General features: G+C 39.2%; 1 protein-coding gene across 4 annotated transcripts in view; it reads right to left on the bottom strand.

Moving 5' to 3' along the window:
• Positions 1 to 26747, bottom strand: part of RTTN (rotatin) — a 163872-nt gene extending 137125 nt beyond the window's left edge. For 2 of the 4 annotated variants that reach the window (XM_086683208.1, XM_025931071.2), the window contains exons 1-10: positions 26472 to 26745; positions 25932 to 26119; positions 24687 to 24864; positions 22948 to 23037; positions 20803 to 20893; positions 19539 to 19653; positions 18460 to 18610; positions 15283 to 15448; positions 12458 to 12639; positions 10120 to 10235 (exon numbers count right to left, since the gene is read on the bottom strand). In XM_086683208.1, coding sequence (XP_086539334.1) covers positions 10120 to 10235; positions 12458 to 12639; positions 15283 to 15448; positions 18460 to 18610; positions 19539 to 19653; positions 20803 to 20893; positions 22948 to 23037; positions 24687 to 24864; positions 25932 to 26119; positions 26472 to 26502 — 1308 coding nt within the window. In that variant the 5' untranslated portion in view covers positions 26503 to 26745. Of the gene's footprint in view, positions 1 to 10119; positions 10236 to 12457; positions 12640 to 15282; positions 15449 to 18459; positions 18611 to 19538; positions 19654 to 20802; positions 20894 to 22947; positions 23038 to 24686; positions 24865 to 25931; positions 26120 to 26471 lie in introns of all 4 variants that reach the window. The other 2 variants (XM_086683207.1, XM_086683209.1) reach the window with 2 other exon arrangements.
• Between the last annotated feature and the right edge of the window lie 820 nt (positions 26748 to 27567).

Genomic DNA, 27567 nt, shown 5'->3' on the forward strand with positions numbered 1-27567 from the left:
CAAACTGAGGGTTGCTGAAGGGGGGATGGGTTAAATGGGAAGGCACTTGTTGGGTGAGGACTGGGTGTTACATGTAAGTGATGAATCATTAAATTCTACTCCTGAAACCAGTATTACACTATATGTTAACTATCTAAAATTTAAATAAAAACTTGAAACAAAACAAAACAAAAAGACAAATATTAAGTGTTGGTGATGCAGAGAAACTGGAACCTCTGTGACTTGCTGGTAAGGATGTAAAATGGCGCCATTACTATGGAAACAATATGGCAGTTCCTCAAAAATTAAACACAGAATCACTATATGATCTTGCAATTTCATTTCTGGGTAACAGACCTACAAGAATCGAAAGCAGGGGGGCGCCTGGGTGGCGCAGTCGGTTAAGCGTCCGACTTCAGCCAGGTCACGATCTCGCGGTCCGTGAGTTCGAGCCCCGCGTCAGGCTCTGGGCTGATGGCTCAGAGCCTGGAGCCTGTTTCCGATTCTGTGTCTCCCTCTCTCTCTGCCTCTCCCCCATTCATGCTCTGTCTCTCTCTATCCCAAAAATAAATAAACGTTGAAAAAAAAAAAAAATTAAAAAAAAAAAAAAAAAAAAGAATCGAAAGCAGGGACTCAAACACATACTTATACATTAATGTTCACAGAAACATTGTTCACAACAGCCAAAAGTTGGAAAAGTGTCAATCAACATACGAACAGATAAACAAAATGTGGTATGCTGTCTGCATGTACAGTGAAATGTCATTCAGCCTTAAAAAGGAATGAAATTCTGGCACATGACACATGAATGAGCCTTGAAAAACATCATGCTAAGTAAAATAAGCCAGATACAGAAAGACTAATATTGAATGATTCATTACACTTATGCGAGGTGTCTACAACAGTCAAATTCATAAAGAAAAACGCAGGATAGAAGTTACCTGGGGCCTGGGGAAAGGGGGAAAAGGAGTTATTGTTTAGTGGGTACAGAGTTTCCGTTTGCGATAACAGAAAACTTTTGGCAATAGAAAACGGTAATGATTGTACGACAATGTAAATGTATGTAATGCCACTGAATTATACACTCAAAAAGGATTAAAATGGGGGCGCCTGGGTGGCTCAGTCGGGTAAGGGTCCAGTTCTTGATTTCAGCTCAGGTCGTGATCCCAGGGTAGTAGGATCAAACCTCGTGTCAGGCTCCACAACGAGCATGGAGCCTGCTTAACATTCTTTCTCTCCCCTTCTCTCCCTCCTCTGCTTATCCTCTGTCTCTCTCTCTGTCTGTCTCTCTCTCTCTCTCTCTCTCTCACTCACTCAAAAAAAGTGTTTAAATTTTCCTATAAATCAAATAAGATTTCATGTTGAAGGAAAAAACAAAATTAATAATTGACACATATTTAAAAAAAGACATCTTAAAAACATTTTAAAAATAAAAAATAAAAATAAAAGGACATCTTTATCTTTGGACATAAAAGGTTAAAAATTAAATGTGTAGTAAAATATGAGCAAAATCTATGAAGTATGAATAATGAATAATTAGGGTCAAAAAAATTGGATAAAGGGGGTTATTTTCTCTTGATGAAATGCATAATTAAGAGTAAAGACCCAATATGAATTGAGTCTTTGTGGTCTGAAAAACAAACAATATCAAGCAAAATCTGTTATTGAAACAAAGATGGTTTAACAGGTTTTAGCCCAGTCATTTTTAGCTTAATTTATAAATAAGTAGATATAAACTTTGATCATTTCAAAGACTACAACTCCTCACGTTTCCAAGAAACACTGGCAAAAACTATTTATTCACCCACAGTGAAAAATTCAGTATATATTTAAGGCTATCTTCTCTAATCCCAAGAAAATAAAACTAAAAATTAGTAAATTTAAACCAGAGGCCATTATATTAATAACTACCAGCCCAAAGAAAACAAACTAGAAACACAGTAACAGTATTAATATTGACAGACAATTCTTCCACCTAGCACTTCTCCATTAAAATACTACTTTTATATACCTACAAACAATATATGTTATTCAACATTAACTTTGACAATTTGTAATTTAAATTCATGAACATTAATTGAAGATCTCAGTATTATAGAGCTTTTTCTAAAAAGTCTATTTTCTTGTGAAACTGTTTCAAATAACCTTAATAAGTCCAAAGATGAATTGAGTGCTTCTCAAAATAGTATAAAAAGAAAGTACTACAATAATCAGGCTTGTGCAATCCCTATCAAAATAACACCAGCATTCTTCACAGAGCTAGAACAAACTCTAAAATTTGTATGGAACCAGAAAAGACCCTGAATAGCCAAAGCAATCCTGAAAAAGAAAACCAAAGCCGCAGCCATCACAATTCCAGACTTCAAGCTGTATTACAAAGCTATAATCATCAAGACAGTATGGTACTGGCACCAAAACAGACCCACAGATCAATGAAACAGAACAGAGAACCCAGAAATGGACCCACAAATGTATGGCCAACTGATCTTTGACAAAGCATGAAAGAATATCCAATGGAAAAAAAGATGGTCTCTTCAGCAAATGATGCTAGGAAAACTGGACAGCAACATGCAGAAGTATGAACCTGGACACTTTCTTACACCGTACACAAAAATAAACTCAAAATGGATGAAAGACCTAAACGTAAGACAGGAAGCCATCAAAATCCTCGAGGAGAAATCAGGCAACAACCTCTTTGACCTCTGCCACAGCAACTTCTTACTTGACATGTCTCCAGAGGCAACGGAAATAAAAGCAAAAATGAAATATTGGGATCTCATCAAAATTAAAAGCTTCTGCACAGCAAAGGAGATAATCAGCAAAACTGAAAGGCAACCGACAGAATGGGAGAAGATATTTGCAAATGACATATCGGATAAAGGATTAGTATCCAAATCTATAAAGAACTTACCAAACTCAACATCCAAAAAACAAATAATCCAGTGAAGAAATGGGCAAAAGGCATGAATAGACACTTCTCCAAAGAAGACATCCAGATGGGTAACAGACACATAAAAAGATGCCCAACATCACTCATCATCAGGGAAATACAAATCAAAACCACCATGAGATACCACCTCACACCTGTCAGAATGGCTAAAATTAACAATTCAGGCAACAACAGATGTTAGCGAGGATGCAAAGAGGAACCCTTGTGCTCTGTTGGTGGGAATGCAAACTGGTGCAGCCACTCTGGAAAACAGTATGGAGATTCCTCAAAAAAATTAAAAATAGGACTACCCTACAACCCAGCAATTGTACTACTAGGCATTTATCCAAAGGACACAGGAATGCTTATTCAAAGGGGCACGTGCACCCCAATGTTTATAGCAGCACTATCAACAATAGCCAAAGTATGGAAAGAGTCCAAATGCCTATAGACTGATGAATGGATAAAGAAAATGTGGTATATGTGTGTGTGTGTGTATATATATATATATATATATATATATATATATATATATACACACATACATACATACAATGGAATAATACTTGGTGATCAAAAAGAATGAAATCTTGGGGCACCTGGGAGGCTCAGTCAATTAAGCATCCAACTTGGGCTCAGGTATTATCTCACAGTTTGTGGTTTAGAGCCTCACGTCAGGCTCTGTGCTGTCAGCTCAGAGCCTAGAGCCTGCTTTGGATTCTGCGTCTCCCTCTCTCTGTACCCCTCCCCGACTCATGCTCCATCTCTATCTCTCAAAAATAAATAAACGTTAAAAAAAATTTAAATACAACAACAAAAGAATGAAACCTTGCCATTTGCAACAAAGTGGATGGCACTAAAGTGTTTATGCTAAACGAAATAAGTCAGTCAGAGAAAGACAAATATTATATGATCTCACTCATATGTGGAATTTAAGAAACAAAACAGATGGGGGTGCCTGGGTGGCTCAGTGGGTTAAGTCCAACTTAGGCTCAGGTCATGATCTTGAAGTTCATGAGTTTGAGCCCCACGTTGGAGCATGAAGACTTTCGGATTCTGTGTCGCCCTCTCTCTCTGTCCCTCCCCTGCTCATACTTTGTCTGTCTCTCTCGCTCTCAGAAATAAACATTAAAAAAAAAAAAAGGAAGAAACAAAACAGATGAACATAGAGGAAGAAAGGCAAAGATATGATTAAAATCAGAGAGGGAGACAAACCATAAAAGATTCTTAAATACAGAGAAAGAACTGAAGAGTTGATGGAGGGAGGTGGGTGGGGGGATGGGCTAAATGGGTGATGGGCATCAAGGAGGACACTTGTTGGGATGAGCACTGGGTGTCATATGTAGTGATGAATCACTAAATTCTATTCCTGAAATCATTATTACACTATATGTTAACTAACTTGGATTTAAATTTAAAAAGGAAAAAAGAAAAAAAAAAAGAATCAGGCTTGCAATTTTCACTATTCCCAGCATTTCTTCTAAGCAAAATAAAAGGCAGGGTGGTAACGTTTTAAGAAAAGAAAGGATTAAAAAACAACAGAAACTAGTCCACAGTTTTAATTTGTTGGGCTAAAAATGTTCAAAAGGCTATGAAGTAGTTGATGGAGGGGGAGGGAGGCCAGTTTTCAGAGGATATTCATTGTTATTACGAAAAGAAGGTACAGAATTAAATCAGATTAGCAAAATATTCCAAATAGTCTCAGTAAGACAGAATTTATATTGTAAACACAATTTCTGCACTAGGTATCCACACACTGTAAAATAAGTGGTAGATACTGTGAAGCATCTGAAGCGAGCACCCGGGTGGGGCTGTCCCCCACAATGCTTCCAGCCTCATCCTCCACACTTGCCTTCCACGGCGGCCCACCATGCGCCCACCACCACACCCGTCACCACAGCCCACCACAGGTCCCACCACAGGCCCCACCACCTCGCCCACCCACCGTGGCATGCGCAAACCTCAGCAAGCATTCTCCCGCAGAAGAGCAAGCTCATCCCGCCCTCGGAAGGGAGGCCAAAACACTCAGCATCAAGTAGAAAGCCCTCTAAGAGCAGACTCTGTAGCCGACCAGCGTCTCTCCCGTATCTTCCACCTTGAGTTTTATGCTGTCTTGCTTGCTTGCCCTCACCAGTCCTCCCCCTCACCACCAGTGAGCACTACGCCTTCCTCCCTCTCATTCCCCTCCTCTCTGCCAGATAAAAGCCCTACCTTTATTTGCTGACCCAAATCTTACAATTTCAGACTCAGTTCAGTCATGATCTACAAAAAGGCTTTCCCTGAGATTCTAAGTTGGGACTGGTGTCGTGGTATCCTTGGCAATAAAACATGATTGAAAACACAGAATCCTAAAGTGACCTTGAAAAAGAATCAGCTTCCATTTTCTCATCTATAACATGTATTATCCACCTTAGAGGGTCCTGAAGATTAAGTGGCTTCATAAACACAGAGTGCTTAAACAATGACCACGACGGAGTAAGCGCTATCCTTAAACTATCTTTGGCGAACTATTATCCCTCTAGGCTTACCTCTGTTTTATGAGTGTCACAACAGAAGTATCTATCTCCCATAAGAGTGAAAAGAACAGCCTCTTATTCATCTTCCACCCCCAGTGCCTAGCATATAATAGGCAATCAAGAAATGTCTGGTGAACTAAAATAACGGTCTCTGGACTGGTGGCAGCAGCAGGAAGGCATATGCTAATTAGAGATTCCACTCACCCAATTATAAATTCACAGTCTGGTTCACTCACCCTTAGTGAGCCCTTACTGGGCACAAAGCCCTTCTCTCTAGCTGTGTTCACGATGCTTTCGGCCCCACTTAAACTCCAACCAGCAAGTCTTCAACAAGCCTGAACAACTGTTACCAGCAGGTCAGATGACAATGTGGATGCAATGAGTCATAAATAAGGAGAAAAGACTGTTTTTCAGGACATTGCAATGACAGGAGCCACAGAGAGGAGAAAGGCAAAACATGAACAGAAGACAGCCCCAGGAGTCTGGGGTTATACGGCATGAGGTAAAGATTCTCGCTCCTTGAATGGAATTTACCATGTGAATGAAGATAAAACAGACTTGAATTCAAAGGGAAGCAAAGAAGGAATCACATTCTTTAGGTCAACCTAACCTTTATAAGTACTTAACAATAAATTTTTTAGGTGGGCTTGGGTAACTTAGTCGGTTATGCATCTGACTTTGGCTCACATCATGAACTCACCGCCTGTGAGTTTAGGCCCCACCTTGGGCTCAATGCTGACAGCTCAGAGCTCAGAGCCTGGGGCCTGCTTCTGATTCTGTGACTCCCTCTCTCTCTACCCCTCCCCTGCTCATGCTCTGTCTCTCTCTCTCTCTCTCTCTCTCAAAAATAAACATTAAAAAAAAAAAAACATTTTTTATCTTAACAAAATATAAAAAGTTCAGTAAAAATATTTTTGTCTTTTATTTACTTCAAGGGAAATAAAAACATTCAATGTGGGGGGTGGGCAGGTTCCTTTGACTATGCCTACAGTTATGCCTACATAACTGAGGTATGGAGTACCAGACTGCTATCAGCACTATTTGGAAAGGTCTAAAGATTTGATTAGATATCCTCAGACATTTACTTTCTGAATTGGTAGCAACACATATATTATCTTGTTCCTTTAATGACTCAACAAAAATACTGTTCCTACCTTCCATTTTAAACTTGGTAAAAGTAGGGACATTACGAAACTCTATTGTTTGCTTCTATTAACATATACCCAAAGGAATAAGATTCTTTTCCTAGGAGGCATTTATTCTCTTAAACCAGTAAAGTAAATTAGATATAATTTTAAGCAGTACTGTTTTATTTAACATTTCTATCATACCAATTGGCACTTCTACAACAGATTTAACCTTTAAAGTAAAAATAATTCATTGAATCATAAAACATCAGCAGCCAAAAGTTAAAAGTGAATGACTAACTTTTACAGATAAATGTTCTGGCCAAGAAATTTTAAGTTAATTTAAGAAGCAACTGATAAAACATTCTTCACACTTCAAAGAAAAAAAAAATCACTTGTTGAAAACCTTCAATATGTGAAAATCTTCTAAAAGTACTACCAAATAGTATGATAACCCTAAGAACTAAAGAAAAATTAAGAACTATCATCCCTATTTTATGGGTAAATTGAAGTACCTGAAACAATGTTATTAAACCTTTGTAAAATGTGTTTTTCTTTTCAAGAGATGTGTGTGTATTATGTGTGTGTATGTGCTTCAAGGTCTAAGATTTCCACACATGGGTATTGGTATTAAGTAAAAACAGTATTTTGTTTGTTTTTTATGTTCTAATCCCGATTTACAAGGATCAGGTAGCCTATAACAAAGTTTAATAAAACAAAGATCTTAGTCAAAATAAAGAGAAAAAAATTGGCAACTATAGGAAACAATGTATATTTTTGTGATGAATAAATTTTGCTCTAATAGAAAAGATAGAATATCAGTCCTTCAAAGAAATCAGATGATAATTTTAAAACTGAATATATAAAATGAAAAATGATTTGTGATATACTGAAATGTACAAAAGGGTATGGTTTCCAATTACATGGAGATTTCTCTGGTAGTTTACAGATTTATGAAAATAATGCTGTAATATAACGGTTTTGAGGTTCCTGTACACATGTTGATCAGTCATGCCTAATCAAAACACTTCTTTCAGGGGCGCCTGGGTGGCTCAATCAGTTAAGCATCCAACTTTGGCTCAGGTCATGATCTCACAGTTTGTGGGTTAAAGCCCCATGTCGGGCTCTGTGCTGACAGTTCAGAGCCTGGAGTCTGCTTCGGATTCTGTGTCTCCCTCTCTCTCTGCCCCTCCCCACTTGTGCTCTGTCTCCCTCTATCAAAGAGAAATAAACATTTAAAAAATATTTTTTTAACTTTAAAAAACATGTGCAGTTTACTATATGTCAATTATACTTCAATAAAGATGTTAAACACCCATGTAAAGATACATTCACACACATATATATGAATAAATACTAAGAAATGTGCAAAATCTATATGAGAAAAATACTTTTGAAAGACAAAAATGTAGACTTCAAGAAATAGATATAGCACATTTTCCCCAAGGTGTGGAGAAAATCTAACCATGATTCAAAATCCAGAACCAATTTTTCAAAAATAACCTGATAAAGACAGCTATATAAAAATAAACAAATGAGGGGTGCCTGGGTGGCTCAGCCGGTTGGGCATCTGACCTCAGCTCAAGTCATGATCCCGTGGTTCGTGAGTTTGAGTCCTGCGTCAGGCTCTATGCTGACATCTCAGAGCCTGAAACCTGCTTCGGATTCTGTCTCCCTCTCTCTCTGCCCCTCCCTTGCTCATGTTCTGTCTCTGTCTCAAAAATAAATAAAACACTAAAAACAATTTTTTTTAAATAAACAAATGAATAAAGCTTTTGCACCGTCAAAAGCATCATTTGCAAAGTCAAAAAAAAAAAAAAAAAAACAGAAGGAAAAATATTGCAACCTGTCTTGGAAAGCCAATGTTCTTAATATATAAAGAGCTCATGGAAGTCAGTTAAAAGAACAAAAGACCAATGACCCGAGAGAAAAGTGGATAAATGCTAGGAATGTTCACAGAAAAAGAAATGAAAATGACCCTCAAAGTTACAAAAAGATGCTCCACTTTACTAATAGAGAAGAAAAACTAATCCTACATTGACATTTCATGTATCAATTAGCAGAATGGCAAAAATCTGAGGTCTGACCATAAACCCTGTTGCTGAGTGTATAGGAGAAAACACTTTCTAATAAACTGCTGGAGAGTGAATGCAGTGGTATAGCTGAAGAGGAGAATGCAAAAATATCTACAATTTAAAATTCATTTACTTTTTTAATTGAAGTATAGTTGACATACAATGTTACATTTAGTTTTCAGGTGTACAATGCAGTGACTCCCCAACTCTGTGCCTGATGCTATGCTCACAAGTGTAGCTACCATCCATCACCATACATGCTATTACAGGATCACTGATCATATCCCCCGTGCTGTACCTTTCATCACCATGACTTAGATATTCCATAATTAGAAGCCTGTGCCCACTTTGCCCGTCCCCATATCCACTCTCTCTCCAACAACCTTTTTGATAGAGCGATCCTACTTAAAGAAATCTACCCTAGAAACACACTTGTACATGTATGAAATGACATATGCACATTATGCATATCGCATAATTTATATAAAATGACATATGCACATTATTCATATCACATAATTTATATTAGAAATTGTGTCCATCAATAGGAGACTGGGTGAATAAACACACACTGAAACATGTGCAGCCTATGAAAAAGAATGATGAATACCTCCACATGTGGACATGGAAAACTCTCCATACCTATGATTCTGTGCACACAGGATGTATTTTTAAGTTATAAAAATAAGGTGTAAAACCATATATGACACTCTATCATTTATGTAAGAAGTGGGAAGAGCAAACTTGCTTACATTTGTAAAAACTAAAATAAAAACAGAAACAATAAACCAGAAAACAAGATGGCAGGGAAACACCTGAGTTACGTGTTGGTGAGGAGAAAACAATTCCCAAAAGTAAAAACAAATGAAAACAAATCTAACTGTACAATAAATTGGAAACAGAAAATTCTTCGAAGTGACTTCAAGGCACAATTGTTTTTCTGTATATTCTTAATGAGATTTAGTCTAAGTCAAAAAGAACCGCAAAGAAATCTTGAACTTTATCAGTTACTGACCACAGTGATACTAACATTGCTATTCTGAAACTACTTGGTATATGCTGAAGGTTAAAGCTAACAAGCAGTTATGTTGCTATTGCTAAGAACTAAGACTTTCTATGAGCAACAATACAAGTATAAGCAAAGAAATACAAGTTTAAAATCCGAGAAATAGCAATCTGAACTTATACATATTCCTAGTTCAATTACTAAACAAAAAAATGATATCACAGTAGCTGTAAGTACCCCATTGGCCTGCTTTTGATCTTGATATACATTCCCCCATTACAAGTAACCAGAATCAAAAAACTAATTAATTTATGACAGTAATCAGATTTTCTAGAGAAATGGCCTACTGCAGAATGCACAAAATAAGCCTGAAACATACTGTATCTGAAAGCTCTCAAAGACTAATGAGAAAATAAAACCAGCTTAGAAAGACTAAAATAAAATAAGATACTATTTATCATATCCCAAAGAAAATACTGATTCTCACCATATCTATAGCAAAGAGGCTGCTGTCATCCCAGATATCTGCTGAAATTGCTTCACCAATAAGTATCACATCTTCTGCAAGCAATTCCAGAACTCTTATTATCATTTGTCTACTACCTAGGAATATAAATAGGAGAGAAGAAAAAAAGTTAACTTTCAAATGAACATCTAGATATCATAATGCTCAATCCTCTCATTAGCCATGCCCCAAACTCGTTTAATTTTTTTGGTGACTTCAGAATCATTGAAGGACATGAATAGGAAAGTCAGAATCTACAATCACCATTAACACTTCTGTTCCATTCACAATACTATTTAACCACAACACATCAAGTGCACTCATAACTAAGAAAGATATTCCAAAAGAAAGTAGCAAATCCAACTAAAAATGCCCTTAGATTAAAATGTTTCTAATTCCAAGACCTTCCGTGTTACATGTAATAGGTGACAAAGCACCAGGTGAGGTTTAGAAAATGCATTCTGTTATTCTATTTAGCGCTAGAAGACTCCAGCCTTGTCAGAAGTATTACACCACACCTGAGTTGCCTGGGAAGCTGAGCTTGGACTGGACCAACTAAAGGAATAAATGTCCATGATGGTGTTTGTTGAAGAAACTTCAAAACATTCCGCCTGAAATAGGTTCTCAAGCCTATACTGACTTAAAACTCTAAAAAAATTCCAAAAGAAACTGTGCTGTCGCAATCTCTTTTCTCCACAGAGTATCATAGGAGTTCTACTATTCAAAATCACAAGTGAGGTGAATATTCAATCAAGACTTTCCCGCCCCATATACCAGAGGTCAATTTCCAATGAAAGAAGTAAAACAAACTACCAGATCATAAGGGTCCAGATTAATTGTTTCTTTAGAACAGCTGCAGCAAGTTCTCTTGGAAATCTCTTATGATATTGAATAATTACAAATAACACAATAATTTATCACAAAAGGGCAAGAGGACATTTAGAAAATTTTATGTACCAAGATATAGCTTTATAATTATCAATGTGACTTTTTACAGCAAATTAAGAAAAGGTTAAATGCAAAATCATTACATCTAAAACTACTCTTCTCAGTCTACCACGCAGACAAACGTGGACACTTTACGATGCCAAAGTTCCGCTCCTCCTTCATTTCACATCACGAGTACGTGAATTACTGTGTCCTTCTAACTCCTGGAAGCAGTTATTCAGTCTATGGTAAGTTAGGGTATATGGTTTTCCACAGGATAAAAAAAGTTTAATGCTTCCCAAATACAGCCCTACATCCTGCTTCCCTCACCACCACCTTCAAGCAGGCAAAAATAAGCCACAGAGCTTAAAGAACCATTCAAACGGGATAGATTTTTTATTGAGCCATTACAAAGCAAAAAAGGCAAATCTTGTTTATCTTGTATTCATATCTCAACAAGGTTATCAACTACAAAAAATGTATAGAGTTACAGAATAAAAAATCATTACTGCTCGCAATATGCTAAGGTCTTAAGAGTGTGGATGTTGGGTTAAAGCCTCTGTTTTAGCTGCTTGCCTTTGGATCGGCTTCGAAACCACTCTAAACCACAGGTTTCTCATTTGTAAAATAGAGACAAAGTAGTAACTAGCACTTATGGAAAGATAAAATGGCTGTGAGAGGAGCACGTGCGGTGACGCACGCGAGGCCGAACGTGATGGCTGAGCGAGGCAGGAAGTCCCGCGGGAACCACTGTCAGGACCAGACTCCGTGGGACAGCAGCCACGCTGTTACCGTTCTCATCACCCTTTACTAGAATTACAACTACGTTACAATGCATACTTCAGTACATCTTTGCAAATCTACCCAGCACATTTGAGAGAAAAAGCAACTCCAGAATGTTTGGGGGCTTTGGGGTGTGGGGTTTTTAGAAAAAGAAATGACTACAAAGGTAAGAATCTACTCTGGGGTTTATTTCTATTTTTCACATGTTTCACGGCTTACTACGAACTGAGTAGGAAGACTGAATAACTGAGAGCAACTCAAAAAGTTTCCAAAGGGCAAAAGCCAAAGATCTTTTTGTCCTGATCTATTCATGCTCGCCCACCTTCTCTCACTGAACCCAGCCACACTGTCCTTTCAGTGCTTACGTTCAGCCATACAGAGGTGGAAGCCTGGGCAATGAAAAGCCACGAATGGAAGGGCATCCACATTTACTTAGAAGACAATAAAGGCTTTACTAAGTTCTTAAGGATTTGTGTCGCAAAAGATACGTAAATACAAGTTCTAAAGGTCCCAACACAGAAGATGAAAGGAAGAAAACTAAGAGTCCCAGAAAACGGACAAAACAAACACCAATCATACAAAAAGAACTGTGACTTTGAAAACAACTAACCTGTTCTTAAGAGAGGAACTGCTGATTCCAGAACAGAGACACAGAACTGGGGAAGACTGAGCTGGAGGAACTGCAGCTCCAGCGCATCTTCGGTCTCCAGCTCCGGCAGGTCTATGTGCACCACGTCCACAGGTGAAGGCACAGATACCCTGGAGTTGACAGGAGCATGACTCCCGCTCCCACTGGAAAGTAAACAAACGACAGTCCTTGAGTATGGAAACGGCCACAAAGAGCTGTACCGCCTATCTGCTGTCTGGCACATTAAAAGCCCCACGCTGGACATAACCATACTGCCTCACACAACAACTGTGCTCAGATCTGTGAAACCTTGACAAATTTATGAGACTAAACTCCATAAAGATGGCTCAAATCGTAAACAAAACCAAAAACGCATTTATATATATTGCTTTTCAAAAGGGATGGTCTCAGAATTCCTGTAGTAGCAGTCAACGTGAGCACTAAGAACCTGTTCATTTCTACAGAAGAGCAAGCCAATTCAGAGCAAAGTTCTTCTGTAATCAACTTATAGAGGCAAAACTGAATCATTTACATGGTTTCCTAGATTTTCTGTGATTTTCACCAAATGTTCTAAGTGAGCCAATGTTCACAACCGGAGAATGCTAGAAAATGCCAGAAAAATATGAGGAGAAATGAATGACTTCATTTAGTGCACTCAACATCACGTAATGATTTTGAAAATGTACCAAAGAGCAGAACATCCCACCTTTCTTGGCTTTCTTCATTAAAAATTCCTACCTTAGATGTAAAGTGATGGCGTGGGGATAAAGTGCTATATTTTTTTTTTTAATTTTTTTTTTTAATGTTTATTTATTTTTGAGACAGAGAGAGACAAAGCATGAACGGGGGAGGGTCAGAGAGAGGGAGACACAGAATCTGAAACAGGCTCCAGGCTCTGAGCTGTCAGCACAGAGCCCAATGCGGGGCTCGAACTCACAGACCGCGAGATCATGACCTGAGCTGAAGTCGGCCGCCCAACCGACTGAGCCACCCAGCGCTCAGATAAAGTGCTATAGAAAGGCCTGAACCTCACAATTACCACGGACCTCAAATTTTTTACTTTTAATGTTATCCACAATCTAAGCTGAACCACAGATACACTAATGCTGTTGAGCACGTAAAACTCCCAAAATCTATGTTTTGTCATTTGTTCAATTTCAACATCCCAAAATACGAAAATGAGGTGGGCTTCTCTCTAAGTCTCAAAGGCCCCTTGAGGAAGGTGTTCACTCAGGAGCGAAAATTCAGAAGCATTAGATATAGCACACTAGATACAGCTTAGAGAATGAGGCAGACAGGCTCTGGAAGAGTAACGAGAAAAGCCGTGCCTGACCAACACCAGCTCCTACGGAAGGGTCAGGAGCACAGGCTCTCAGATCATACTGTCTACACCCCTGCCCTCTCACCAACTGTATGAGCTGGGGTAAGGCTCCCTGCACCTCCGAACCAGGCTTTCCTGTACAAGGATGATGATACCAATGCTATCATAGGACCGGGAGGACAACGGAAGGCCATGAAGCACGTACGGCACTCGGCGTAACACCAAGCACACAGCCAGCATCAGTCAGTGTCAGTTGGTGGCAGCAGCATCGTGAGAAAATAATGACGCCAACAGACAAGCGTTCATCTCACTGAGCATTTATTAGAACGACACCAAAGAGACTAACATGTTTATAAGATGCTTGTGGCATAAGAATGAGCTAACACACAAACACCACGCCAGCCCCTTTAAGCAAAGCTGATGTGTAGAAATCTGTATTTACACAAATGAGTAAAATACCATAAATTGTGCACTTTAAAGGAACTTTCCTTTATAGTCTCCAATCATTCCCTTTAATAGTAAATACTGATACACCCAAATTATGATTAGAGGGGCACCTGGGTGGCTCAGACGGTTAAATGCCCAACTCTTGGTTCCAGCTCAGGTCATGATCTCGTGGTTCATGAGTTCGAGCCCCACGTCAGGCTCCATGCTGATGGTGTGGAACCTGCTTGGGATATTCTTTGTCTCTCCCTCTCTCTCTGCCCCTCCCCTGCTCACTCTTCTTGCTCTCAAAATAAGTAAATAAACTTTCAAAAATCTTTTAAAACTTACGGTTAGAGTCACAAATATGGGTTTAAAATATTACCAAAGAGGCACCTGGGTGGCTCAGTCAGTTAAGCGTCCAACTCTTGATTCTGGCTCAGGTCTGGATCAGACACAAGGGATTGAGCCCCACGATGGGCTCTGCTCTGAGCGTGAAGCCTGTTTTACATTCTCTCTCTCTCCTTCTCCCGCCTCCCCCTCCTTCTCCCTCTCACACACGTGTGCCCTCTCTCTCAAAATAAATAAAACATTTAAAAAAATTAAATCTTACCAAAATGTACCTATCATTTAAAGCTATGCTTTTAAACTAGATCACATTTCATCTACGGCTAATAAAAACAATTAAATGGGCCAGAATCCTCATTCTTTTTCTAATGAAATAGAAAGGAAGAGGAAATATAGCTCACTATGTAGCATATGGAATCAAAGTACTATTTTGTGAACATCTTGTTTTGGCAGGGACACACACACAGACACACACACAGGGAAACATACACACACACAGAGAAACATACACACATGCACATACTTATAGAGCATACGTCTGTGTACTGAGTATTGAGTTGCATGTAATATTATTTCGTACTACGGGTCATGGTCAAAAAAGTATGAAAACCAATACCTGTGGTAATTTTCCAAGAGAGAAGACAGAGAAAAACGTTAATCTCCCTCTCAAAGTAAAATACACACACACAAGTTAACTGGGCTTTTCAACAGTCACCTGGAAGACACTGCGTCCCAATCCTGACCGTCTCCCCTGGGTCGCTGACCTGTGCGTCCAACCACAGAAGGCCGGGGGCTACTGCTTCCTGGAGAAGGATTCTGGGAATGATGAATAACTCTAGCTTCATGACAATAAGACAAAGAAGAATTTTGGGAAACTGTATCTGAGAGGAAAAAAGAAAAAAATTATCCCTCAGTAGAGACAAATTATGATTATGAATAATTTACATCATTCTTTCAAAAAACAGTAACAAAGTTAAAATAGTAGAAATGCTTCTCTTGAGGTAAAAGTAAAGGTCAACCTTTTCTGCAAGTATTCACTTAGCATTTGCATCTAACATTAGGTGTACCTCTAACTGGCCTGATTACATGCAGCCTTCTAGCCGGCATTACTGACTTGGAACATTTGGGACCACCAAGGCAAAACAGCAGATTAGGCACATCCCTGCTCATAACTCCACAAGAAACCCTACCTCAAACCACATGCAAAAATTAGCTCAAAATGGATCAACAACCTAAATATGAGAGTTGAAATTATAAAGCTCTTAGCAGAAAATATAGAGGTAAATCTTCATGATCTTAGATTTGGCAACGGATCTTTAGATCTGAAACCAAAGTACAACCAAAGAAAATACAGATAAATCGGACTTCATCAAAATCAAAGGACATTATAAAGAAACTGACAACTTACAGACTGGGAAAAAATATTTGCAAATCATATATCTAAAAAGGATTTAGTAACCAGGATTATAAAGAGCTTCTAAAACAACAATAAAAAAAAAAAAAACACCCAATTTAAAAATGGACAAAGAACTTTAAAAGACATTTCTCCAAAGAAGATATACAAATGGCCAATAAGCGCATAAAAAGTCACTAGGAAAATCCCTAGTCATTAGTCAGGAGTCTTTACCAGAACCACAGTGAAATACCAGTTCATATCTACTAGGAAGACTAGGATTTTAAAAAGGGAAAATAACTGAGTGTTAGCAACATATAGAGAAACTGGAAGCCTCACAGGTTATGGTGGGGATATAAAATGGGGCAGCTATTGGGGAAAACAGTTTGGTGGTTCCTCAGAGAGCTAAAGGTGAAATTAACATATGACCCAGCAATTCCACTCTTAGGTATATACCCGACAGAACTGAAAACAGGGGTTCAAAGAGATATGCCTATGTTCACAGACACATTATTCACAACAGCTAAAACATGAGGACAACTCCCGGGTCCAGCAACAGATAAATGTATAAACAAATGTGGTGTATACAGAAAAAGGAATGAAATCCTGACACAGCTACAATACAGAAGAACCTTGGAAGCATCATGCTAAGTGAAATAAACCAGACCCAAAAGGACAAATATTGTATGATTCCACTTGTATGAGATACCAAGAACAGACAACTTTAGAAACAGAATGTAGAGAGGTTACCAAGGGCTGCAGAGGGAAGGGGACACGGGAATAGGGCTAAATGGTCACAGATCTTCTATTTAGGGTGATGAAAAACATTTGAGAACAGAAAATGGTGATGGGTGCATAAGATGGTGATGGGTGTGAATGTAATAATGCCAACAAAATTGCACATTTTAAAATGGTTATAATGGCTTGTGCTACATATTTTACCATAATTTTTTAAAGGAATTAAGAAAAATAAAGGCATTTTCAGAAGGAGAAAAAAAAAAGCTCTCTGAGAGCTTCTCACCGCACTTCAAAGAAAATATGAAATCCTTACCAAGATCTACAAGTCCCAATACAGTCAGCCCCTAGCTACGTCTGTTCTCACTTCATTTCCCTCTCTGCTCCCCACTCCACATTTACTACATTCCAGTCACATGTCTGCCTTTTTTCTGTTCCTCCATAATATCACCTCCCAAGGCCTCCGACCTACCAGGAATACAGTTCCTGCAGCTCTTCAAGGGGATGGTTCCTTCTCGCCCCTCAGGTCACCTCCTCTGAGGGGCCTTTCCCACCCATCCTATCCAGGTAAGCCTCATTTCCCCTGTCATTTTCAGTCACATCACCCTATTTCCTTTGAGCATTTCTGATCTGAAACAAACTTGTTTGCTTGTTTATTACCTGTCCCCAACCTTCTCAAGGATGAGCTCAGAAGGGTGGGGACCTTATCTGTTTTGTTCAGTGTTATACCCCCTAGAGACTAGAATATCAGTCAGCATATAGTTGGTGATAAATAAAAATTTAATACATGAGTAAATCTTCAAAGATAATACTTTTATCAATATTATAACTCTTATTCTGATGAAATATGGGGTATCCACAAGCTCTCTGCTATCAGTCATTTGCAAAATGCTGTATCTCAAGAATGTTAATGAGGAACCCTATACCCTCTGAGACCTATAGTAAAGCTAATGTATAGCATAAGTATTCAAGTAGCATAGGATCAGCGAAACTCTGAACAGAATTGGGATTAACTGTGAAGCATGATGACAAATCATTGTAATTTAGTATTCAACTTTCAATGCATATGGCATAAGTGCACAGAATTTCTAAGCTGTAAATACTGCTTTGACAAAGCCAGCCGAGTGCTCTAGTTGGCCATTAGGTGGTGCTTTTTCCCTTAAAAGTCTGGCACTACTATCATATTATAAATACTCTAACTACATCACAAGCCGCATAAAAAGTTTTCATAAAATACAAATCAGGAGCACCTGGATGGCTCAGTTGGTACAGGATGCAACTTTTGATCTCGAGGTTGTGAGTTCAAGCCCTATGTTGGGTGGAGAGGTTACTTAAAAATAAATAAATAAACATAAAATACACCCAAAAGTTAAAAAAAATATTTATTAAAAAAATATAAATTGTTATTTTTTTAAACCAATCTATTAATACAACAAGTAACTTCTAAAATACCCAAGGTCCCACATAAATAGTTGAACTCAATTCTAACCCCTGGCTCCCAACATCAGTATATGCCTAAGAGAAAAGAAAAAAATCTTGCAAATGGTTCTTATCAAAAATAAAAAAAAAAATTAAAAAAAAAAAAAAAAGGACAGGATCATGAGTGGTTCTCTCACTCACACGATTGGTTTTCAAGTGATTATCTGATTGCATTTAGGAATGAGGAGTTTATGCTGTGAATATTTACACAGTAAGAATAATAGAAACTTCTCAGAAGAATCTGCAAATACCACCAGTGACTAATGAATAAATAAACATAAATACCTTGTTTACTAGAGAAAAAACCTGGATCACGGTGAAAGTTCAGTCTGTTTCTTAAATACACACACAGCTGCTGCAAACAGGACACGGACTGTAAGGCCAGGCGATGCTTTCCGTCTCCTCCAAAGGCCAGTTTCAACAGAGATAAAAGGCTCTGAAATATGATGAATGAAATGAATGAAAATGATCAATGAAAGTGGGTGTGGAGTTTAAGTAAGGTTAAATGAACAACCAAAGGAAAGAAAATTACTTGTAAAATATTTGTAAGACATAAGAAACGGAAATAGGCAAAAATGACTTAGCAATGGGACAAAGCGAGACAATAAAATTTAAAAAGAGTGCGCATTTGTTACATCTAAAGTGTGTAGGTTGAGTACCTATTCTGGGAGAACACGAATTACTCCCTACTCAGGACGTAAGTTACAAAGTAGTTTTTAAAAATAACAGCAAGCCTTCAGCATCTCAAACAGCTAAATCATCTTGCCACGTTTTGGCAGCTAACAGCTTTCCTCTCCTCTGCTGCCTTCTGACAACTGCCATTGTCACACTGTGTCTTCATACTTACCATTCAGGGGCCTCCATTCAGCCCTGTGATTACGGAGCGAGGGTGCTGAGGCATCACTAGCTGCTGCAGATAGGCCACAACCCTAGACCCCACATCCCAAGCTCTACCATATAAACTACAGAATCTATCTGAATTGCTCATTGCCCTATTTCCCCGGCATCCAGCCCTGTGCCTTAGACATCCTACATATTCAAAAAACAATGCTATTCTTAGATGAAGAATGGTTACTGCTGCCCAACTTCAATTTCCAAAGTCTATTCTCCCCTTATGCAACCCATAAAAGGTAAATTCAAGGTGGTCAAACTGGACTTACTTGTGTGTGTCAAAAGAGACCACCTCTGATCAAAAGAACTACCACTACCCAAAGAAGAGCACAAGTGGTTTCAGTAACCAAACACTTCATTTTGTAAATATAATACTGCACACTCCTTCCCAAGGACTCCTACTTTGCAAAATCTGTTTCATTGTAAAGAAGTTCTCTATTTCAAAATCTACAACAATTACAGAGGATTCGTACCTGAACAATTTTTGGCCTTTGAAGAAAAATTTCAGCAGGAAAATCTTGCATGATAACATCCTTCAATAGTTCACAGGTATTCCAAATTAAAGTGTGGTTACTACTTCTTAAAGAGCTACAAAAAGATAGCATTATTTATTTTTAAAAAGAGCTTATCTGTACCAGATTCCAAGTAACCTAGTAGCGTAATGACTCTACTAACAGTCCTTCAGGTCTCAACTGAGACTTCACTTCCCTGGGCAGCCTTCCTAGATCTACTCCGTAATCAAGAACTCTAGGATAGGTCCTTCTTCCATATGCCTATATTCGGTGCAACAGCAATTGCCTGTTGACTTTCTAACCCCCACTAGAGCCTCCTCGACAACAGGCACTACACAGTATCCACCACAGTATGCCAAGACAATCACAATGCTATAAATGAGATCAATGAAGTCAAAGGGCACAGAATGCAATGAAATTCGCTAAACGAATTAGGAAGTAACACAGAAAAAATAACAGGAAATGTAGAGTTAAATTCTAGAAATTAGATTTATTACTGCTCTTCCCCAAGCTAGTGAGTCAAGCTGGGATTCCCCTCCTACCGCAAACAGAGGACACCCCTCACCTTCTCAGACAATATGTGACCCCCTAAGGATATAGCAGAATCCACATGCCCCCTCTCAGCCCAGCTCCAGCCCACCATCCACCACCCAAAGGGGTGTACTAGAAACTGTGTCTCTTCCTGGGGGCCCAACTCAGACCCCCTGCCCCTTTCCTACATGTACCCCACCTCTTCAATATGTTATTCCAAGAGAATTTACTGATGCCTTGGGAGTGCCAGCATCAAAAAGCATTTAACAGCCTGTAGCTGCTTATCTCATCCTAATTCTAGCACATTGGTCTTTCTACTGCCCACTGAATATACTGTCCACTAAAAAAGACTGCATTTATGCTTAATTTTTTCCATTTTTATTAACCAAGGGCATAAGCTTTGGCCAATCAATCTGGTCAATAAGAGATGACTCATATGTCACCAAGAAGTATACATGTCTCCAATCACGAAAAAAACAAACAAACAAAAACAACAACTAGATGTGTAGCCAGATAACAGCAAATAGGAATTTTCTAAATTGCTCTTTGAAACAGTGAAAATCATTCATATACTGCCAGTACTGCCTTTCACAGACACTTAGTATCTTTTTTCCTGGTGAAAATGTATGATAATAACAACCAGATGTAATGGCTATCAATGAACCAAAATGCCTGACAATGCCAGGCACCGTACCTTTCATTAGAGGAGAGAACGTGTCTATCTGTTGTAGTCAGGGGGAGCCAGGGAAATGTAGAAAACTTCAAACACTTCACAGTCTGATTTACTGTTAATGGAACAGCAAAATTTAAGGGATCAAAGACAAGTTGATAGACTCCCAATGTTAAGAGCAAGGCTTTACCCTTAAAACAAGTCTTCAAAGTTACATCTTACAGTAACCTAAAATATACTAAACAAGGTCAGCTGCAAATTTGTTCCCTAACAGGATAAATAACAGAGCTGTTTTCATATCGTACACAAAACTGTTATTAGAAGAGCATTAAATACAAACCAATACTGAATGACATTTAGAACTTGAATTACATTTTCTATTGTACCCTGTGGCTAACCAAAACACAGAGCTTAAATTTAACATGAAAGGAACTGGCATTTGGAGGCCTTTAATTGTAGAACTTAAAAATGAAATAGACATAATCATATAGTATATTTAAAAATTAGGCATGTTCAAATATCCTTCATGGTGTTAGATGTTTAAGCCTCTTTGAAGACGACTTAAAGACCGTAAGGTTGAAGATCAAATATCAGCACTCAAACCAGATTAAAAGAAATCTGAGAAACCAACACAATTTTAAACTACCCCATTGAAATTATGTTTTAAATAAATCTTATATTGTACAAATTAAGGTGGCAAAGCTGAGAAACAGTATGCAGTATCTACAGAAACCCTTCCAAGTGGCAAACAGTCTTTCCGCCAAATGCTCTGAAAAGAGCACAGAATCACTGAATTTAGATAACAGTATTATTAAATTCCCAAATATAGCACAGTTGCTTCTTTCAAAAGACACAAGCAGGGTTTACTTTTTCACAGAAAAGTAAGAGGGGGGTGGAGGGAAGGACGGACCTCTACTGCACACAAAAAAATGGATCCAAAATAAGCCCCTATCATTAACCCACAAACTGCAACTCACATAGCATTTTACCATCTCAATGGTCCCTAACGTTTTTAGCAGCTGCACTCGAGGTCCCACCTTCTCAGCCCTGGACACACTCTCTCCCTTCAGATGTCTCTCCCTGTCACTCAGTGAAGCCTCTAAATCACAAACACAAAGAAACTACCATCTCAAAACCAAAGCTCCCTCACAAGCCTAACAAAACTTTCACAGAAAGAAAAGGTAAAGTATTTTAACAGCTAAACAAGTTTTCAGTTCTTTCTTATGCTGTTATTCAACCAGAGTTTCTATGAAAGGCTTTTAATAACAGACGGCTTCCAAACTGAGTTAAATGAAATACTTGACATGAACAGATACACCCTTGGACACAACGTTTTCTTTTCAACTATGCAGGCAATAAAATGTCAGGTACGTGCTCACTTAATTATTCCCTAAGTGCATCAACTGGAACAAAGGTTTTATCCTTTCCAAGCCTCAGTGCCTTCATCATTAAAATGGGGATATTAACAATATCAATTTCCCCGGGACCTGCTGAAGATTCATTCGTTTACTCAAAGAATATATACTGAGCACCTACTATGCTTTTGCATTGTTTTGCACACTGGGGATAAGCAATGTTCAGAGCTATCATTAAGCTTATAACAAGGAAGACAAAGAAGAGGTAAATTAGTATGTGATTTCAGACGATCTTTGTTAGAAAACTAAACATAGGTAGAAAGTGATCACTTGGGTCCTCAGGAAGGCCTCTCTGAGAAGGCGACACGTGAGCAGAGACCCAGCCAGACATCCAAAGACCTGGATGAGATTCCAGGGAGAGAGAGACTCTAAATCAGAGTTCTTCTTCTATCAGCTGGTCGCTGGGATAAAGACAAATGAAGAAACCAAAATGATCCTGAGTCTTTGGCTTGAGTAACTGGATGAACAGTACCACTTGGTGAGCTGGAGAATAAACAGGACGCATACACAGCGCGCGGCACAGTTCCCAACAAAGAATTTGTGTTCAGTAAGCACTGAGTATTTCTGCCACCATCACCACCCACCTAAATACAGCTGCTCAAATGCAGTTAGAATAATGTAAAATTTCACCACCTAGACACTACATCCTAATTTGAGGAAACTGAAACATTCAAGCTTGACCACAACATTAGGAAAAGTACATTAATTTCTGATTTACCAGGTCAACAGGATCTATCCCTCTACATATACACACCCATTGGTCGTGGAGACACTTCCGTCTGCTGGAAATTACTTTTGTCTTGAGGAAAATATCCTATTAAGATTTCAGGTTGTTGTGGCAATTCTGATAAAAAAAAAATATATATTACTGTATTATTGATTCCTTATTTGCTAAAAGCGAAACTTACTCTTTTCAAATATTAGTGTTTTCTCTTAAGTTTTTTAATCATTTTAAAAACTGGAAAAATAACAGGGTTTTTTATCCTCTGAATAGTCTTCCTATAGAGGAAAAAAATGTAAATGTTGAGTAAGTTTTGAATTGAGGGGAGGGTGTTCCCCTCTTTTGTGGTTCAGCAAATACTACCCCTTAGATGAAAACACGCACAATGTACATAAAGAATCTGTTACAAAGTATTTATTCAAGGGCTCATCTCTGCTTCTTAGTCCATCCCCCTCCTCTCTCTTCCTGCAATTATGTAGTTCCTGACCACTTCAACTTTCATTAATATCTTTAAAGAAAAAGTCGTCAAAAATAAAGGAGTCAAGCACTCATTCAACATCTTTGACGATCAACCCTCTGTCACATGTGATTGCAATGCAGCAATACAGTTGGAATGAGAATGGGAATAAGGAAAAGACTAAAACTAATTTTGTAACTGTGCTTGAAGTTTTCATGCCAGTATTTCCTAATCTTAATACAGATAACAAAAAATTAGCCCTAGACCATACATCTGATCTCCCCTGCGGGGAACTAGGTTGAAAATACATGGTTTAAGATTCTACTTTATTGGTTTTGGCTTAGGCAGAAATTTTCACTGTTAAAAATCGCAACCACACAAGAACCCAGTAAACGGAGGCTCCTATTATTTTCTCGTTAACAGCAGCACCGACGATCTCAGCAGTAGCGACACAGCACAGATACAGAGAAAAATATGATCTAACAGATTAAGCAAGCAAAAACACATTTTTAAATACTTTTACTACTCAATCACATAAATCTCAGGAGCATTTTTTTTTCCTTCAAATCAATTTAACTGCTTTCCAGGTACAAGGCACTCTACTGGGAATTAAATCACAAGAGCAACCAACAATTCTGTGCTTAGTACATGTCAGGCCCTATGCCGAGCACTTTACAGCACTGTCTCATTTAATCCTCATGACAATTCGATACGGTATTCTTTCTCATTGTCCCAGTTTTTGGATGAGAAAACTAAAACCTAGAGGGATTAAACTACAAACCTAGAGGGATTGTGACTACAAGGTCACAAAACTACTGGAAGAAGTGGGATTTACATTCATGTCTGTCTGACTCTGATTTTAACAGTGTACTATGTATAGCTCATTTTAACTGGAGACCCCATAACAAAACCATGAGCTAGGACATATATCATCCTACCCCTATGTGAGGAACACAGTCCAAGAATGCAAGTATAAAACATTCAGAACAATGTCTGGCACATGGTAATGAGGGCTCAGCGAAAACGTTGTTATTGTTGAAGAAATAATCTGTCCCACAAAAAAAAAAAAAAAAAAATCACTGGCAAGTTTTAGGCCCCTTGACCAAAATAAGCAATAAATACAAATGCATTCTCCTCTGAATAACAGCAGAGGAGGGGAAAAGGTCAAACTCATGTAAATTAATGCAATAAAAATAAGTTGAGGAGGGAAGGGTTGTTTTTTTTTAACCTAAGATCCCTTTCCTTAGAATTAACCACAAGAACCAATATATTTCTATTTTAGCAGAATGCATCCAGATTGATTCCAAAGAGTTACCAGTTTGTTTGGTTTGGTAAGATGCAGAGTACAGGGCAGGATCATCTGAAGGAAGAATAAAAAGTCCGTCCAGAATGCCATCAATTTCACCCTGTAGATTCGGCTCCACATTAGAACGAAGTTTAGATAAGAATTCAACTGCACCAAGGTCAACCAAATGCTTGACTGCTGGGGGATACTGAAATAAGAAGAATCACATATGTCAAAACTTCTACACTTTATCTGACAGCAACTAAACCAGGAAATTATTTTTAGTATGCTAGATGTTCCTTTTGCAAAAAATAAACCTTGCATTGATGTACCCAAAAGTAAAGAACTTCCATGAGTAGGACACAGATTTATAGAGACATACGTAAACCATGCGATGACACTTACAAAAGAAAAGCCCAGACACTGACACTAGAAATGCACACTGCCAACTCCTACTTTTATTTATTAAATGGATTACCTCTCTCAACTGACTCCCACCCCATCCTCTCCTACCTCCAACCATCAAAAGATGCCAAAGTAATAATGTCCTATGACTGCACACTGACTTACAGTTTCAAAAGGTTAGACTTGCCCTTTGACATCTGACCCTGACAACTGCTCTCAAGACAGGCTGAGGGGCACCTGGGTGGTTCAGTCAGTTAAGTGTCCGACTTCGGCCTTCGGCTCAAGTCATGATCTCATGGTCTGTAAGTCTGAGCCCCAGTCGGGCTCTGTGCTGACAGCTCACAGCCTGGAGCCTGCTTCGCATTCTGTGTCTCCCTCTCCGTCTGCCCCTCCCCAACCTGCGCTGTCCCTTTGTCTCAAAAATAAGTAAACACTAAAAAAAAATTTAATAAAAAATAGTTTTCAAAAAAAGACAGGCTGAGGAACATAAAATCTGAAAATCAGATATGGAAAACGCAATTTCAGATACTTGAGGTATTCATTAACCATGGTAACATTAACTTTAAACATACTCTCTTTCAGACGCATCTAATCTTTAACATGTAAATAACAGAACACAGGGAAAACCAGAATAACAAATGGTAACTTCCAAAGATGATTCCAAAATTCAGAACACACCAGAACCCAGAAGTTCTATTATTCCGGAGCACAACAGATACAATGTGCGACTCAACATTACACATAAAAGGACGCTGAGCGTGATACACCCAGACGACCATCTCTGGTTGTTCCAAAAATAAAAAATAAAAACAAAAATGCTACAAATTAAGCAACACTCACTCGTCTGATTTTATTTCAAAATGATCCTACCTTAACCAATCTGCTCAACAGGCTGAGAACCTCTTCTTTCATTGGAACAGACGGGAAATTGAACCATTCCAGCAAACGTTGAAGAAGCAGCCTCTCCTGAACTAGATCTTCACAGCAGAGTAAGTTGTGCTCAACCTTGCAGAGGATATTCTTGAGAGCGCGTTCCCTGATCTCGGCCAGCTGATGACCTGTCGAAGGACAGCACAAAGCTATTTCCCAGCTCCGAAGAGACGCCCCCCCCCCCCCCCGGAATTCACCCTAAAACTTAGTTGATGCTGGGGGCGGGGGCAGGGTCAAGAAGGAAATAAACCAGTTTTTTTGTTTTTGTTTTGTTTTTAACAGGCGGGCCTCGGGTGCCCTCGGGACGCGAATCGCTGGGTTTACTCAGTCCGAGATGGATCCCCGGGGGCTGCCCTGGCGAGGCCAGGACGAAAGGGAGCCGTCTCAGGGTGGCCCGGCCTCCAAAACGTCACACAACCAGCCTTAGCAAGTGGCCACGACAGGACGGCGACGCGGGCGAGGGGCAACTCAGACTGTTACCGAGTTTCCTGATGAGCCCCGTCAAGACCATCTCGTCCCGCTCAATCAGCCGCCGCCGGAGAATTAAACTGCCGCGCCACAACGTCCGTGTACAATCAGTGTCCCCATGGAAACCCGGCCGGTCGGGCTGCGGGTTCCGCAAGGTCGGAGACAACCACGGGACAAATAGGAAGCATCCAGGGAGCTGCTGCTGGGCCCCGCGCCTCCACAGAAGCTTAAAGTCTCTCTGTAATTACTACTACGCGGCTCCTAAACAGCAGTCTCTGTCGTAAGAACCGGAAAGAATGAGGAGACAAGCAGGGAGTAGAACCCGCCTTGGCCGCCGTGCACGTCGGGAATTGTGGTCTTCGCTCCTTTGTGCTCCCCTCCCGGAATTCCGGACCCGCCGCTGCACCCACCCGCCGAGGGTTCCGGCGTCCCAGCGCGGGCTCCGGCGCGGGAGGCACGGGTCTGGCAAAGCCCAACCAGGCCCTGCAAAGTAGCCCTGGCTCTGCCAACCTGAATTCTTGGCTCCCGGAGCCTTACAATTTACAATACAGAGTTTGGATTCCCGCACTTCCACCAACGCCCCCCCCACCCCCCGCCCCGCCGTTGGTAACTAAATTCACGTATCCTCTTTAACTGTAAAATGTACCTGCAAAGGCAAGCAGTGTCCTTGGACACCTAAGTTCTGTATAAACACCTGAGGAGGGACAGGGAGAACATAACTGAACAGAAGAGGGAAAAAAGAGGACTGTAGAAAGAAAAGAAAAAAAAAAAAAAATGGGGAGGGGGCGGGGTAAGGGTGTGAATTAATATTTGAATGTCACCAAAGCTGGCATGGCACTGTGATTGGTCTGAACAAATAGGAAAAGAAAAAAGAAAAAAAAAAATCTAAGCAATGGTAAGAGCAGCAACAAGATTAAATTTGTAAAGAGATTTGCATTTTAGAGAACATTTCTCTCACCAATGTTTTCAATTTCCCTAGGAGAGGGATGTCAAGGTACATATACCCATTCCTATTTTGCAAAAAAATGAACTTAAATTCATAGGAGTTCTTCATCCACAGTCACATCAACTACTTAAGTGGCAGATTGAGAGCCTGACCTAAATTTTC

Source organism: Puma concolor, chromosome D3, assembly GCF_028749965.1.
Source record: "Puma concolor isolate L17-30 chromosome D3, mPumCon1.1.hap2, whole genome shotgun sequence".
Taxonomy (NCBI): Eukaryota; Metazoa; Chordata; class Mammalia; order Carnivora; family Felidae; genus Puma; species Puma concolor.